Source organism: Gigantopelta aegis, chromosome 6, assembly GCF_016097555.1.
Source record: "Gigantopelta aegis isolate Gae_Host chromosome 6, Gae_host_genome, whole genome shotgun sequence".
NCBI classification, from domain to species: domain Eukaryota; kingdom Metazoa; phylum Mollusca; class Gastropoda; order Neomphalida; family Peltospiridae; genus Gigantopelta; species Gigantopelta aegis.
In genome coordinates this window covers 57,324,432-57,340,637 of record NC_054704.1, presented here as the reverse complement: position 1 = coordinate 57,340,637, position 16,206 = coordinate 57,324,432, and the positions used below count along the sequence as shown (strand labels likewise).

At 32.8% G+C, this 16,206-nt stretch overlaps 1 protein-coding gene across 1 annotated transcript in view; it reads right to left on the bottom strand.

Moving 5' to 3' along the window:
• Positions 1 to 15,773, bottom strand: part of LOC121374876 (DNA-directed RNA polymerases I, II, and III subunit RPABC1) — a 34,384-nt gene extending 18,611 nt beyond the window's left edge. Inside the window, exons 1-4 of the mRNA XM_041501989.1 lie at positions 15,617 to 15,773; positions 3,501 to 3,589; positions 2,981 to 3,042; positions 1,114 to 1,253 (exon numbers count right to left, since the gene is read on the bottom strand). Of these exons, the coding sequence (XP_041357923.1) occupies positions 1,114 to 1,253; positions 2,981 to 3,042; positions 3,501 to 3,589; positions 15,617 to 15,673 (348 nt within the window). The 5' untranslated portion in view covers positions 15,674 to 15,773. The remainder of the gene's footprint in view (positions 1 to 1,113; positions 1,254 to 2,980; positions 3,043 to 3,500; positions 3,590 to 15,616) is intronic.
• Between the last annotated feature and the right edge of the window lie 433 nt (positions 15,774 to 16,206).

Below are 16,206 nucleotides of genomic sequence, written 5' to 3'. Positions count from 1 at the left end.
ATGACACTTTCAGCCAAAGGCTGTGGTATTTGCTATACTGTCTGTGGCATCATGCTGGATGGTGCATATAAAACACCCCTGACTACTAATGAAAAAATGGAGCTGGTTTTCTCTCAAAGACTATATGTCAAATTACCGAATGTTTGATATCCAATAACCGATGATTACTAAATCAATGTGCTGTAGTGGTGTCGTTTAAAAAAAATAAAAACTTTTCAATATGACACTTTGTAATAAACAGAATACTATGCTTGTTTCCGTAAGTGACTGTTCATATTATAAATTGTGTGTTTTGATCAGATATCAGCTACTTTCACTTGTGATGTACAAATGGAAAACATAATATAAACAGTTTCTCATGGAAAAACATTTTGTATTCTCTATGTGTTTGATAAAGAACACATCTGTCCTGGAGAGATAGTCTAACTAACAGAGTTACACTCCATGACAGCATGCTTTCTCATTATATTAGCTCACAAATAAATGAGTTATCATCATCTTCTTCACCATCAGTGTATGAAATGGTACACTTAGACATTTACAAACAGAAAACCATGTTAAAAACTACACAGATTTTAAGAGTTATTAATACATCAATGTTCTCACTTTTAACCTGGAAGAGACAATAATTTACAAATTTTGCATGAAGGTTTTATCTTTAAGAGTCTACATTCCGACATATTATGTTTGTCTCACCCAGCTTTGAGATGTAACACACCTCTTGCAATTTTCCTGAGATTTTATATTCATCCATAAAGGCTATAAGTCAATAAATAAATAAAAAATTAAATAACAAGCATTATGAGAGTACTGCTAAAGCAATACATGTCCCCTACCAAACTCAAATGTTTTCCGTATCTCCTAAATTCAAGTACCATACTTCTGTGAAAAGTGGGTAAATCACCATAAAAGTTAAATTTGATCAGTAACAGTGCATGATAAAGGCATATACAAAATTTCATATCAATATCTTACGGCTTTCTATAAAAACATCCGGAAAACTGTATGTGGGACAGACAGACTAACGGATGGACGGAGATGAAACCTATAGTGCCCTCTGGTTGGAAGGGTAAGGGACTAATAACTATGTAATGAAAAGTAAATGACACAAACTTGTTTGGCTGATGGGGTCATTCCAGTCTGTACTATAATGATTGCTCGTGTGATATTTTCTTCCTGCATACGAGTGCAATAGTTTTTGATTGTCTTGATGCCCACTTTAGGTTCTTCTGGGAAAAACACAAACATCTGATCTGAAAATAAAAACAGGAAATAAATGCTACTGCTCAGTGTGTGTATGACACATAACATTTCAATATGACATTTTCATCACTGAAATTTAAATTTTTTAGTGGTTGTATATTTAACTAGAAAGAAAGAAAGAAAGAAATGTTTGATTTAACGACGCACTCAACACATTTTATTTACGGTTATACTGTGTCAGACATATGGTTACGGACCAAACAGATTTTTAGAGGAAACCCGCTGTCACCACTACATGGGTTACTCTTTCCGATTAGCAGCAAGGGATCTTTTATTTGCGCTTCCCACAGGCAGGATAGCACAAACCATGGCCTTTGTTGAACCAGTTATGGATCACTGGTCGGTGCAAGTGGTTTACACCTACCCATTGAGCCTTGTGGAGCACTCACTCAGGGTTTGGAGTCGGTATCTGGATTAAAAATCCCATGCCTCGACTGGGATCCGAACCCAGTACCTACCAGCCTGTATATTTAACTAGTACTTGTTTAATAACACATGTACAAGTACTACTTAATTTTTGTGGTTGTATATTTAACTAGTACTTGTTTAATAAGACATGTACAAGACTACCCTCATTTTAGTGGTTGTATATTTAACTAGTACTTGTTTAATAACACATGTACAAGTACTACCCTCATTTTAGTGGTTGTATATTTAACTAGTACTTGTTTAATAACACATTTACAAGTACTACTTCATTTTAGTACTACTTCATTTTAGTGGTTGTATATTTAACTAGTACTTGTTTAATAAGACATGTACAAGTACTACTTCATTTTAGTGGTTGTATATTTAACTATTACTTGTTTAATAAGACATGTACAAGTACTACTTCATTTTAGTGGTTGTATATTTCAGGGCTCACCCTGGATCAAAAATACCTGTAGCCAAAATATTAGCCAAATGGAATTTTTATTAGCCATACTGAAAATGCTTTAGCCAAATTTCTTTTACGCAGTACTGTATTGAGTATTTATATATGAATATGAAAATGTATATTTTTTCAGCTAATTGTGTACAAATTGGAATAAATAGGAATAACAAAACCACAATGGGGGTAGGGGCAGTTAATATATTACTTCGATTTTTCAGCGGGGGTGGGGTTGGGATAGGGTTACGCAATATCTTCAGAATTTGAAGCCAGTACCCCATACACCCACCTCTACTTCTAAGGCCTATGACATTAAATTAACAAACATACAGAAATATGGGGGTGGGTTGGATGTTTATGGATGTTTTTTTTTTTTTCTTTCTTGGTTTTTTTCCAAATAAAAATTTGAGAGCTTTTTTTTATATATATATAATTTGTGCCATGTATGTTGCAGTTGATTTCAGCGTCTAGTTAAATGCTTATTGTGATTTCTGCTTACAAAATTTAAATACTGCATGTTCATTTCCGGCGATCACGATCTGCATGGGTACGTTTATATTTAACTAGTACTTGTTTAATAACACATGTACATGTACTAGAGTAACAGTCATATTCAACTTTATTTTTGTGATTGTGTATCCAATTCACGCATGCTGTCCTGGACGCACACCTCAGCTATCTGGGCTATCTGCGCAGGACAGTGGGTTAGTGGTTAGTGGTTAATAAGAGAGAAGTACATGTAGGTGTAGTGACCACACACCCACCCACTCTGGGCGGGGACCGGAATCAGGGTGCAAGCCCAGTATCAGTACGACTGTCATAAAAACTACTATTTGAAAAACTAACCAGTAGGATCGTCATTATGGGCGACCAGGACAATTAAGTCAGATCGAAGTGGCTTCCGCTCACTGAAAAAACGAAACATGAAAGCTAATGTCAAGATGAAAATTCACAGATGGAACAATAAACAATCTTTAATAACTGATCTTGAATTTACACTTAGTGAGAAAGGGAGATCACTGCAAAAACTACACAGAGCTAAACGCTAACATTAAGGTTTAATTTTATATATATATATATATATATATATATATATATATATATATATAAAAAATTGTTGATACAAAATTTATGATTAATCTTGCTCTTTAAAATAAAAATTAATTTAAAATTAAAAACAAATAAAATAAAAAAGATTACAAAAGTAAATTTAAAAATGCATTTGCCATCACTGCCACTTTTGCAAAAGTAATATAGATCAATATCTCACTTTTTTTTTTTTTTCATGGCGACAATTAACAAATCAGCATTCTTGACTGTTGTTGAGTTCAGTATGAAAGTGCGACTACATTACGACTATGAATACCTGGGCTTATCTCCAAACTGTACTTTGAATTCATCAAGTGTCTGGTCCAATTCATCTTGTGTTACTAAGTAACCTCGGTCGTGACAGAGCTAAAAAAACAACCAAGAATTATTTCACATACAGTGGAACCCCGTTAATCCGGTCTGTATGGTTTCCCCTAAAACTGTCCAGATTAAATATGAATTTCTGTATCGTAGCTGTAGTTTGATTTTCCTTGATATGCAAATCAATAAAAATAATTAAGCAACAAATACAGATTTAAATAAAATTTTATCATTTATTTATATTCCGAAACTATATTTATCAGAATCTATTAATGAAAAATTATTCTATCCATATATATTTAAAGAAAACAATTAAATTTTGAGTAATTTTTTTAATTGTATTTTTAATTTTCATTCAATCAAAGACTCTCCTTATTGACATTTTCATTTGTTGGGTCTAAGAGGCAGATGACTTTAATCAGAATTTTAGGTAAGAAAGGTTTGACAAGCCTACTTTATGTATTAAAAAAAAGTGGTGCGGATTCCAAAAATAACAGTCTTAAGAAAAAATTGACATTTTGTCAATTTTTTGGCCAAAATCAGAAATCTGTTATATGTTTAGTCTGGTGTTACCATATTGTATTTAATAAGCCTCTGAATATTTTATAGTACTGGCACTATGTTGTGGTCTAGATCTTGCCAAAGAATAACAATCTCACCAATGTGGCCAATGTTTGGGCACACTTGACCAATGTGTGGCCCAAAATGGTCATTTGCCACAGGCATACTAGTAACTAATTATATTGTACTCAATATGAATAGTTTATAAAAACTCATGAAAAATCTCATTTATAAAGGCAAATACAAATTGAAATTACAATCTCACATTTTGTGCCTATCAATGTTAAGTTTTAGCCATAAACTATTCAAAATAATCAATAACCAAATCCTATATTTTAAAGTAAAACAACTGGTTTTAGAGTTGTGCATTATCAGAACTGCCATCATTAGTGTCATCTTCAGTGTTTGAATCAAAATTAATAGCTGACTGTCAGTAAATTGAAGTGGCAGAAAAACTCCATTAACCTCTTTCTAACCATGATATGTAAGCTGAATGTCCTCTTGTTGACCACTTATTTGTGCCACATAATTATAGCACTTGTTAACATTTGTACCATGTTGCATGTTGGATATTTGCTGGGCTTGATAAGTGGGTTTGTATTCTGTAGGAAGATTTTTTAACCTGGTCTCATTCACAATTTAAGCAAGATGTGAACATGTATACTTTTCCACAACATTCTTAAGCTTGCCACCACCAAAGATGGTGTTTTCTCCAAGACTGCCGAATCCTGCACAATTTTAGGGTGTATCTGAATTATTTAGCACATAATGTGTCTACCCTTGTGAATATAATGATTACTCAAAACTTTTAACTGTAACAGAAAAGGTGTATTTAACATTCTTGTACACTGGTTTTGGTCACAAGAATTGACCAATACCAACATGAATGACATCCAGAGATAGTATAAGCATACATTGCGTACATGACTGTCTACAGTCATTTGAAGGAAAATGTCTTTAATTTCACCAAACATAAAGCTGAAAAAGATCCACACATAATGAAAGGACGTAGATACCACCCAATTTAGTTCCCGCAGAGCTGTACATTAATGCTGTGCTTGCCAGCTATAATGCATAAATTTGATTTTTTATGAATTTACTGCTATTCATATCAATTACAATTCTATTACTATTCCTATGGAAAATAACTGGTTTTGGCCAAATATTGGCTAAATGTGGCCAAAGGTTGGCTGCATTAATGAGATTATTATTCTTTGGCCAGACCTTGACCACAAAATTGTACTGTAAAATATTCAGAAGCTTATTAGATTTAGTACTAGACCGTCCATATAATTTAGCTGATTTTAGGCAAATTTGACTGTCTGTAAGGCAGAGTTTCCGGACTGCTGAAGTCCAGATTATTGAGGTTTCACTTTATAAACAATAATAATTGAAAATAAAGTGTTATTTCAAAGTAAGATAATTTTTAACTGATTATCTTCGATATCGATAATGTCTCTTTGCTAAGCCAACAACAGCTTATTATGTGCATCTTAATTTGTAATTATTACCCATCTTTTTTCACCTAGATATATTTCTAAATAGGATTTTTTTTGGTCTTACTATTAATCCAAACAATAGAGAATACCACAAACTATATCACACATTACAGGGAATAGTTTGTTTTCGAAACTTTGATTAGTAACATTTCTGGTCAATTGAAAATAGATTAGCAACTATTGATTAATGATTTAAAATTGTGTAGTGATCTCTGAAACTTGTGTAGTGAATTGTGATACAATACTGAACAAAATGTTCTCTGCATTAATTGCATAACTGGCCATGAGGTGTCACATGGACAAACACTGAATTATCATGACAACTACTAGGGCCTCCAGGATTCCAAAATATTGGACTCGAGTACTCAAGGGTCAAGCATGACCCAGACCCAAGTATCTGACACTTACTCTAGATGATAATGAGACTAAGAAATAAAGTAAACTAGCATTATGCATTGTAATTCCAGCACTGAACATGGATGTCAAATCATGCCATTGTATTGCATTCCACACATTCCACTTTTGTTTCCCCTCTATTTCTCATTATGTAGTAACTCTATAATGTAACCAGCGGCAAGCATATATGGCAAAATAACATTTTAAAAAATAATAACTAACTAAATGGGTGCTCTTCCTTTCACGGGTACTCAAGTTCTGTAAATGGACTCAAGTCTAGCTAGACTCGACCCATGCCCGAGTACTCGTAGAGACCCTAACGTCTACCCATGCATTTATACTGATGGGATTACAAGAAAACAATATTTCTGGTACTAAGTTTATTTATGAATATGTCAAGATTCAAAAAAAAAATATGGTTATAGGTTACTAGTTAGTGGCACAAAATACCAATCTGTCCAGTGGCAAGTCGTGTACAAATCATAGTCACTTTGTACCAGTGCTTTTGTACCACCCATTTTGTACCATACTGTCTCAGGGTAATTTCTAGTGGTAGGAATTGGTTGGATTTTCATATTTGCTGATTGGTTAGTTCAATCAACCAATCATCGGCTATTGACATATTAAAACTTTTTTACTCAAGGTTAAAAATATTTAAGTTTGTTTTCTTATTGACACCACTAAAGCGTATTGTTACTCAAGATATCTAATGGATACAAAAGATAAGAATATAAGTACTATACATGTAAAATTTATTTTTTATCTGAAAATAAATAGAATGTTCACCCAATTACCCGACTTCGACTTTATCCTTTGTTAAATAAATTTAAGATAAATTAACACAAAATTCATCTATTTTTATTGTAGGGTATAATGTATATTACATATTTATGCAAAATGGTAACGCTGTATAAACATTACATTTCGCAGATCAATTCTGAGACACTTCAGCAATTTCTGAAGAACAAGGTATGTGTATGTTTGTTTATAATAGATTACCAGAAACTGTAATTGATTAGTTGGAATTTGGATTTTACAAACCAATCTTCGATTATTCCAATTAAGGGCCATTCCATGGTAATGATTTACGCCACGACGTGACATTCTGACTCTTATGATCTCCTTCACTAAAAATCCTTTTTAAATGGAAATGGAGTTTTATCATTTATAGACTCATTACATATAGTAGTGTAAGCATGTCAGGCCTAATTATGTTTTTTGTAAAAAAAAAAAAGACTTACAAAGTGAAATGAAAAATGTGCCAGGACGTGACGAAAATGGACATCACTTTTTTAACAATGCAGAAAATTAGAAAAATCTGCTCTCCTGATAGAATGTTTGCTTATTGAAATACACTGTTTAATACAATATCCAGTCTATTTCTAAATGCTGTATAGCAATTTACTTTAAAATATTCATTATAATGTAACATTTACTTTTAAAAATTTCAGGAGCCAGGACGTGACGAGCCAGGACGTGACTTTTTGTCCACTTCACTTATACAACTAATAAATGATATGTATATCAAATACTAGTAATGAAACACTGTTAATTTATTAAATCAATGATATTTACTTGATTTAAGTGTTTTTAATCATCAAAATAAATGCATAAAATCCTGATTAATTGAACTGTAATTGTGCAAAAAAAAGAGAGTTCTCATACAATATTCATATAATGTACTTTTACAACCAGTAACCATACTGTCAACAGCATTGTTTATCCTGATGTTGCTAAGTCTGGTGATTTTTGTCTTACCTTTACATTACAATACATTCACAAACTAAAAAGATGAAGTATACATGTAGGTGTAACTTTTTCGTTGGCTGCGACATCAGCTTTTGCATTTAGCTCAACATTGATTGTACAAATGTAGATACATTTCTCATAAATGACATGTCCTGCATCAGTAAAACTTCATTTATAGTTCTATCTATGAATATTCACCTCAGTGCACATCAAAATTAGTTTTTCAACTTTATTATTTAAAAAATTTAATTTAATTTTTGGAAGTTAAATTTTTTTAATGTTTTAAAAACATTTTTAACATGCATTGAGATAGATATCTACAGATACACCATCAATGACACTGAATAGGTTTGTGGTAGGCCAGACATTTAATTCTGTAGAATTCTTGTTTGCAATTTACCATATATTTTATAATTATTATATTTTGCCTTTTGTTGGTATTTTTATGATGATCTGATTTAATTGGAATTCAAAATATGAACCCCAGTCAGTACAGAAATTATAGTTTTTGGACAGTTTCTGCTTTCTATTCATCATTATCTGATAGGCCAAACTATCAACAATGTATATTAATATAAACTGTTGATGGGTGACAACAGCAAAATCTCAACGACATAATTGATTTGAATCCCCCCAACCCAAGTTTTATCTTCTACATATATCTTTATCAATTACATCCTTCACTGAAGAAATGTGGGTTTAAATATATTCCAGTTCATGTTTGGATACCTGTATCTGCCAAGGAATAAACTTAAGATTTTAGCAGCACATTGTATTTGAACAATTCTTTGACACAATATTAATGGTATGTGTACACCAGTTTGGATTCACAAAATGGAACATTTGGTATCAACACAATATTCTTTAAATTGGTGGATTATCAATAATTCATTGTTTGGTCAAAACATAGAAGCATAGAATTAATTGATAATAGTATTTTTGCATATACATAAATCCTTGTTAAATATTTGAACATGCTCCCCCGAACGTCCAGTTTCTCCGTTTCCGATTCTTGATGACGAGAGGAAAAATATTGAAAATAAAAGTAATTTCTTTTAGGTACATGTGCATTATCTAGTCAGTTTTGCCAATTTCTCTATATAGAGAGATTTAATACATTTTTAATCTTTACTCAATTTAACATGCCATCTTGAATGTTACGTCCTGGCTCAAAGTTTAAGGTGGTTATTTTAATCATTTAATACAACCAGACATCATTATACCTTTTATTTATACTTGGAACATTGAGAAGGAGGAGGATTAAAAAGCATTTTTATTTCTGAAAAATAGTTTTTAAATAAAACTAACTTTTATATGTCAAATCAGCCAGGACGTGACATTATATATTTTGAAAAATAATTTAATATACTAATTATGATATGAAAGAAGAGAAAGTAGTATTTTCATATGTAGTATATTTTAGATATGACGTCCTGATACCTAATTTTTACATTTGACATAACAGTAATGAAATATTACCAAAAAACAAATGTCACGTCCTGGCTTACAAAAATTATTTTTTCAAATAAAACTGTCATTAAAACCCATAAAACATAAGTAAATTGGCAATAAAAGTATATTTGTATGTGCTTAAGGGTGTTAACTTTGAGCTATAATAAAAACTTAGTTTAAAAGATCATTTTGAAATTTTCACACCCATGGACCAAATACCACAGAATGGCCCTTAATCGGATCACCACTAGTCATTTCGTACCATTCTAAAAAGTAATTTTGTACCCTAGTCATTTCGTACCAGTATATAGCAAGCAAATCGACCATATCATAAAAGCAGTTGTACTGCATTATTGCCACAAAGATGCAATGGTATTTTTTTAAAACTTCATTTTGACAGTTGAAAATTCAGAAACATGTTATTGTGCAACATATCGTTATTAATACCCATAATACATATCTAGTGTTTTCCCTAGCTTGTTTTAGCATGGTGCAGTATCATGCCTCAATAGTCTAGCACTATCTTGCCGTAATCAACGCCATGATGCCCTGAGATTAAACAAGCCTTTTTTACTAATTAATTCTAAAATTGCCTTTATAAAACACTCAAAAATGTATTTATATTTTTTGCCATTCATTTATTAAAGCAAACTCATAAATTACTTTAATGTTTATTTTAATTAATTTTTGTGTATTTTTAATGAAAAACAAGTGCCCCCAAAATGGTGAAAATGCCCCAAAAGTGTTTGGTCTACCATGCCGTGCCTAATTTCTAGGGAACTCACTACATATCAACTGTCAGACCTTGTTACAATGACCATGTTCGTCCCTGGGTTGTTTTGTCGTGAGATCGAATTTGTGTACAATCTATTTGATGTTTTGCCACATTCAATTTAAAAAGTTAAAGTTTGTTTTGTTTACCGACATTAGGCCTAATGGCCCTTGAACACATAATATATACACATATATAGAGAATTATTGTTTTATGATCAAGACTATTTGCTGCCAGCTGAAGTCTCAACTAAACCATAACTCAATCGTGGTTTATTTCCTTCTAGGCTACCTATGCAAATTGTCAGATTATTCTTTTATAATATTGTTTACAAAATTAATATCTATATGTTAAACATATGTATAAATTGACAAATATTTTCAATGTCAAAAATATTATTTTAAATTAAATCTCTCTCATCGTTTACTATAGCTTTGTGTGATAACTTTGCTCAAAATGTTATCTGTCCGTGTCACGCGATAACATAAACACACATTCAACTGGCTGGGATAATTGGCTTATGACATTTACAAGTCTATTGTCATCAATAAAAAATGCTATTGCTGTGGAATGAAGTTTATTTTGTTTAATGACACCACTAGAACACACTGATTTTTTAATCATCGGCTAATGGATGTCAAACATTTGGTAATTTTTACATATAGTTTTAGAGATGAAACCTGCCATATTTTTCCATTAGTAGCAAGGGATCTTTTATATGCACCATCCCACAGACAGGATATCACATACCACAGCCTTTGATATATCAGTCGTGGGGCACTGGCTAAATGAGAAATAGCCCAAACTGACCACGCATCAAACGAGTGCTTTACCACTGGGCTACATCCTGCCCATTGTGGAATAAAGGCAAGTGTTGTTAAGATTCTTCAAAATGACACCAATTGAAGATAGTTACAGCCCTTTTAGAATAGGTTTTTTTGTTTTTTTGTGGTGGACGACTTAAATTTTTTATTTTCCATAACATATTTACAACTCCTTTGAGGCCATCCTTAAAAATATTTAGTTTTGTCCATTTCCAACAAGTAGTTTCAAATGTGGATAGGTAGGTAGGTAGGTAAGTTTTGTGGTTTTTTGCTCCATTGCTCCATACATATTTTAGCAAGAATAAAATAAATCAATTGCATATATAATGCTGCATATGAAACACTTCATTCTGTCACACATTAATGTTGTAGTTTTGAATATTTTTGGATATTACTTTTTTTTAAATCAGGTTTTAACTGTACCCAAACATTATTAATCAGTGAATTTTAAAAATAATTTTTCAATAAAAGTATTCCGGTGTTGGGGTTCATGAGAGTGAAGATTACTTAAAAACAAGTCATATAGGTGATTTACCAGTTCGGTATCACCTGTAGTTACCAATCAGTCTGTCGGTATATTCCATTTTTAGTCATTTCTAATGTAAATTTAATTTTAAAAATATTCTAACAAACACTACCATGGAGTTTTTAATTCTCCACGGCAATTTTTTGCCTTGGACTATATTCAGGTTTTTTTCAATGGCATGTTTTTTTTGCCATGGCCAGTTTCTTAATTGCAGGGGTTGATAATTATATGTTTCTTGAAATTGTACATTAAATTTTTTTAACAATATATAGTCTTGGTTTTGTTTTGGACACCGATACATAACCACTGTTAAAAATTTACATGAGCAGACCACATGAAAAAACAGAAGACATTTAACAAGAGAGATGAAGTTTTTGATGTTTTTCTTTTTATATCGTTTGAAATTTTATAGTACATGTAGGGAAAACATATATAGACTGTGCATGACAAGTTTTATGAAAAGTGATGCTGCAAATGACTTACTGTAACTCCTCAAAGGGAACACACTTAGTACGCCAGTTGCGGATCACTCACAAAATGGAAGTGTTTCTCTTGTAATTGCTGCTAGATGGGGCAATGAATGCATAATAATAATAATAATAAATAATAATAATTACTATGATCATTATTTTCTTCTAAAACCTCTCTGGATTCATCATTTCAACCACTAGTTCATAATAATTCGACCCTGCATGTGTCAGACCCATATCATAGTAGCCCTAGATTTTGTCCCATGGCCACTCGTCTTCTACACAATATTCTATTAATCGTTGTATCATCTATTTTTTATTTTTGTTTTCTACAGGTAATGACAATATGTATATAATGTAAAGACACTATATTTTATAAACTGAAACTACGATTTTAAGTCTTGTCCACTTGTCTCTCACATTATACTTGTACATGTAATTTGCCATTTGTATAAATACCAGCTGCAGTCATTCAACAGTAATTCTAATTATTAATATAAATAAAAGGTTTTTAAAATCCATTTTCATTTAATTCAGGCAAAAATCAGTCTACCTTGCCCTCTACAAAAATGGGAGCCTGTATGGCCTATGTTAGATCGCCAGTCTAGACCCCACATCTCTGCTAAAATTGCTGCACATGTGTCTTGTATTTGCCCCATAGACTATTCAGTATTGTTGCCCACCACCATCAGTGTCAGAGCCGCCCACTCCATTACTTGCTTGATTGATTGAAAAAACATTTTACTGCACAAAGAACAAAAGAATCGGCACAAGTTTGATAACTTAGAGGACATTTATAAAACCCTGCCACTGCCAGTGTTTTTGCATACTTGACTGCTCAACTTTGGGAGAGGAGGGAAGGGCTTCTCATTTCAACAGTCTGTACCACTATAGCAGGGATAGAAATTAGCAGAATGTTTCACTAGTCCACCGGACATTTATATCTAGAAATCTATTTGTCCACCAATATGTTCACTTGTCCATATAAGTGGTTTGTTTTATTCAAGTACAAGGACAATGTTTTTGACTGCTCAAAATGAAAATGCATCGGACATTTTTACTTGTTCACTAGACAACCATTGAGATACATTTTGCTTATCTGAGCAGATTTGCACTTGTCAGGACAAACGGACAAGTACCCAGTACTTATTTTGAACACTATAGGGTGGATTAATTTTTTCAGTGGGATTTTATTTTTACACAATCACATTCTGATGCAGGAAAGTCAGTCGGCAACTGATCTGTGTATTCGCAAGGTCAATCTGAGCTAGCCCTTGCCTGTACCGGAAAAGGGCACGTGGAACAACATGTCAAAAGGGCATCCCAATGAAGGAATTAAAAAATATATATTTCCACTTTGTAACTGTTTAGTGTGTATCACTATTTTAATATTTATCATTATTAACTAGGGGTCTAACCGTCCTGCTTCAAAATTACTTGCTTAATTTTAATATTATGATAAATACTAAGCAGACCCAAAGTTGATATTTTGCTGATATGTCATTTCTTTCTATTTCCAATAAAAGGTGCAGATTTTTCAAGCCTTTGTTCCTTTCACAAAGAAAATGTGACTTTTAAAAGTCATCAATATAATAATAATAATTATAATAGTAATATTATTAGTAATAATTAAGGCTGGCCATATCCAAAAAATTTCAGTTGCCCGCCGGCCAAGTAACTAAAATTTCACTTGTCCACAAAAACATCAACTTGTCCCAAAACGTAAGCAGTTTAAATAAAAATTTAAACTGTACGTGTCAAACAATTTCACATCATACAAAGCACTTGTAAGCCCTGTATTACTAAATATGTTTATTTTCCCTAATTTGTGAATGCAAGAAAAAAAATGCTATTAGAATGAAGGAAAATTGGAAATGAGGGTTTTTTAAAACTTTAACCTTTTACTTTGGAATGATCATTGAACATATGCTACTTTGAGTTAATGGTGCACAGTGAATAACATTAATTCCGGGGAGGGGTTTTCTTCTTTTTTTTAGGGTCGTCATAATGGTCGAATGTACCAAAAAGATTTTTTGTTTTTAAATATTTAAGTAAAGTATACCCCTATATTTTTAGGATGAATTTTACATGTAGAATGCAAGACATTGCATTTCAGGACATCTAATTGACACCAAAAATGAAGTCCCAAGTTTTTTGTTTGGTAAACCCGAATATTAACTGATGATGGGTCAAACATGCCCAGGGTTGACTATAAGCCTTCGCTCGAACTAAATTATTGGTCCCAACTGTGCTACTAGCTATATTTCCCTCAAACTGGTGATCCATCAAATATCAAATGGAAAACTACCGAAAATGACCAACAATTGCTGCGCTTGCGCAGTTGGTTATTACAACCTTCGGATTAATTATTTAGGCAGAACGAGCTATAGATGAATCAGAGAATCGCAACAATCCTTTCTTTACCATACTTGTCATGTTGTTTGTTAATCGGCTATCGGTAATGACCTTTCAAGTACAGCTAGTGTTACGGTACCTGTTAGATGAACTGTGATACCAATCAAACAAATAGTGCACAAAATTACCTCGGCATAAAGCATTACTTTGAACACATCTACAACACCAGTTTTAAATGAAACAATGGGCGAGTTAATCAAATGTCATCACTTCAGCAACCACACACTGATGTTATGGAAATATCCGATGATTGGTTCGGTCAAACTACCTGATGGGTCGAACACTTTCTCAAACACCGATGGGTTTCGAGCCAACAGGATTCAACTGTATACCATGATTACAAATAAAGGCTTAATTTCTTCAAAGCCTTCAAAAAGAGGGAGCCTTATTCAAAGATGTGGGCCTATTTCCGGTCAAATACGGTATTTGATATAATAATTATGGGAAACGAAAGTTCGGTTTCGTGATTTTACCGACATGATACTGAAAACTATCGTTTCCGTGACCAAGCTTTGAAATGGCAGATGACGTTTGCTGCAGACTACAGAAATGAAGTGATAAAGAGTCAGTTCGTGCTAAAAATATTTGGTTGCCTTGTCGTCCAAGCAAATTTTTACTCGTCTGGGGCAAGCGGACGAGTACTTTTGGTCAGCCCTGATAATAATAATAATTATTATTAACATTATTATTATTAATATATACGGTAATAAATGAATTTTTTATTATTATTATTGTTATATAATAGAATGCCAGAAATCAAATATAATGCATACTTGTTGAAAGTACAAAATGAAAATAATAAGGATCGCAATCACACCTTTATTTTCAACACAAGCCTCGTATATCTGGAGTCATGGGACACCATCATTGATTTTCAATCGATTTAGAAATGGCTAATTTGGGTCATAATAAGGGGGGGGGGGTACCTCATGGAGTTGCAAATGGCCATAAAATATGTCAGGCTGGATCCACGAACGTACTGAAGGTGCTAAGATGTTGAAAATAGTTTTTGAAGGCATAAGCCGCTATTTTCAAAAGTAATCCGGAACTGGACAAAGTGATACACAACTGGCGTACAAACGCCAGCTCGACCAAAACTGTTTTTGGTGTCAAATGTTTACCTAAATTTACATTTTATATCAATGTTTATTTATATAGTTGATCGTCTTTATTACCAAGAATTTTTTTAGGACTTTCCTTTGGCACTGTCACTAACCCTAACTCTATTTATTAAGTATTTATAATGTTCTTTCTACATGACAGTGTCAAAGGAAAGTCCTACCTATAAAAAAAAATAACGATAATAAAAATGTAACGATAACGCAATACTTCACAATAAAAACTTAAATTTATTTTATAAGTACTAGATTCGTCTATCACATACTTCAGTTCACATAAGTAACAATACCTGCATAATTGTTTTTCTTATGCGCCAAAGTTTGTATGTTTCCTGTTCATCATCCATATCGATAAATGTCTTATAATGTCAATCAAAAACTAAAACGTTGAAACGTTCGTAGTTAACTTGTTATCTGTTGCATTACGCTTTGCCACCGCAACTTGTTACCAGTCTTGGGTAAATGTTAGGTCTCATTTCCTCCATCAACAAATTTAACACTTAGCCAGTCACCCTAGTATCAGTACACGTACTTGTACGTGAACGTTGGGCATAGCGAAGTTTCCGTTTAATAACACACGAGTCGGCACAAACTGTTATACCAAAATGACAACGGTCAGCCACCGATCTAGCTTGAGTCACCTCCAGCCCTGCCCTTAGGCTTATTGATATGGAAGGCTAAACGAAACTCTACGTACATAATGCTTTAGCAGTCGTCGACAACCAAATGGTCGCAAACTACTGTGTCTAAAATACAATTTCCCCCCTAAATCTGATGCCACAGAGTTTTAGTTTGATTATTCTCGAGTCAGAGGAAACCCGCTATATTTGGGAATGCTGGTCAACTCACCCCAAAACCAACTCACCCCAGTGTTTGGACA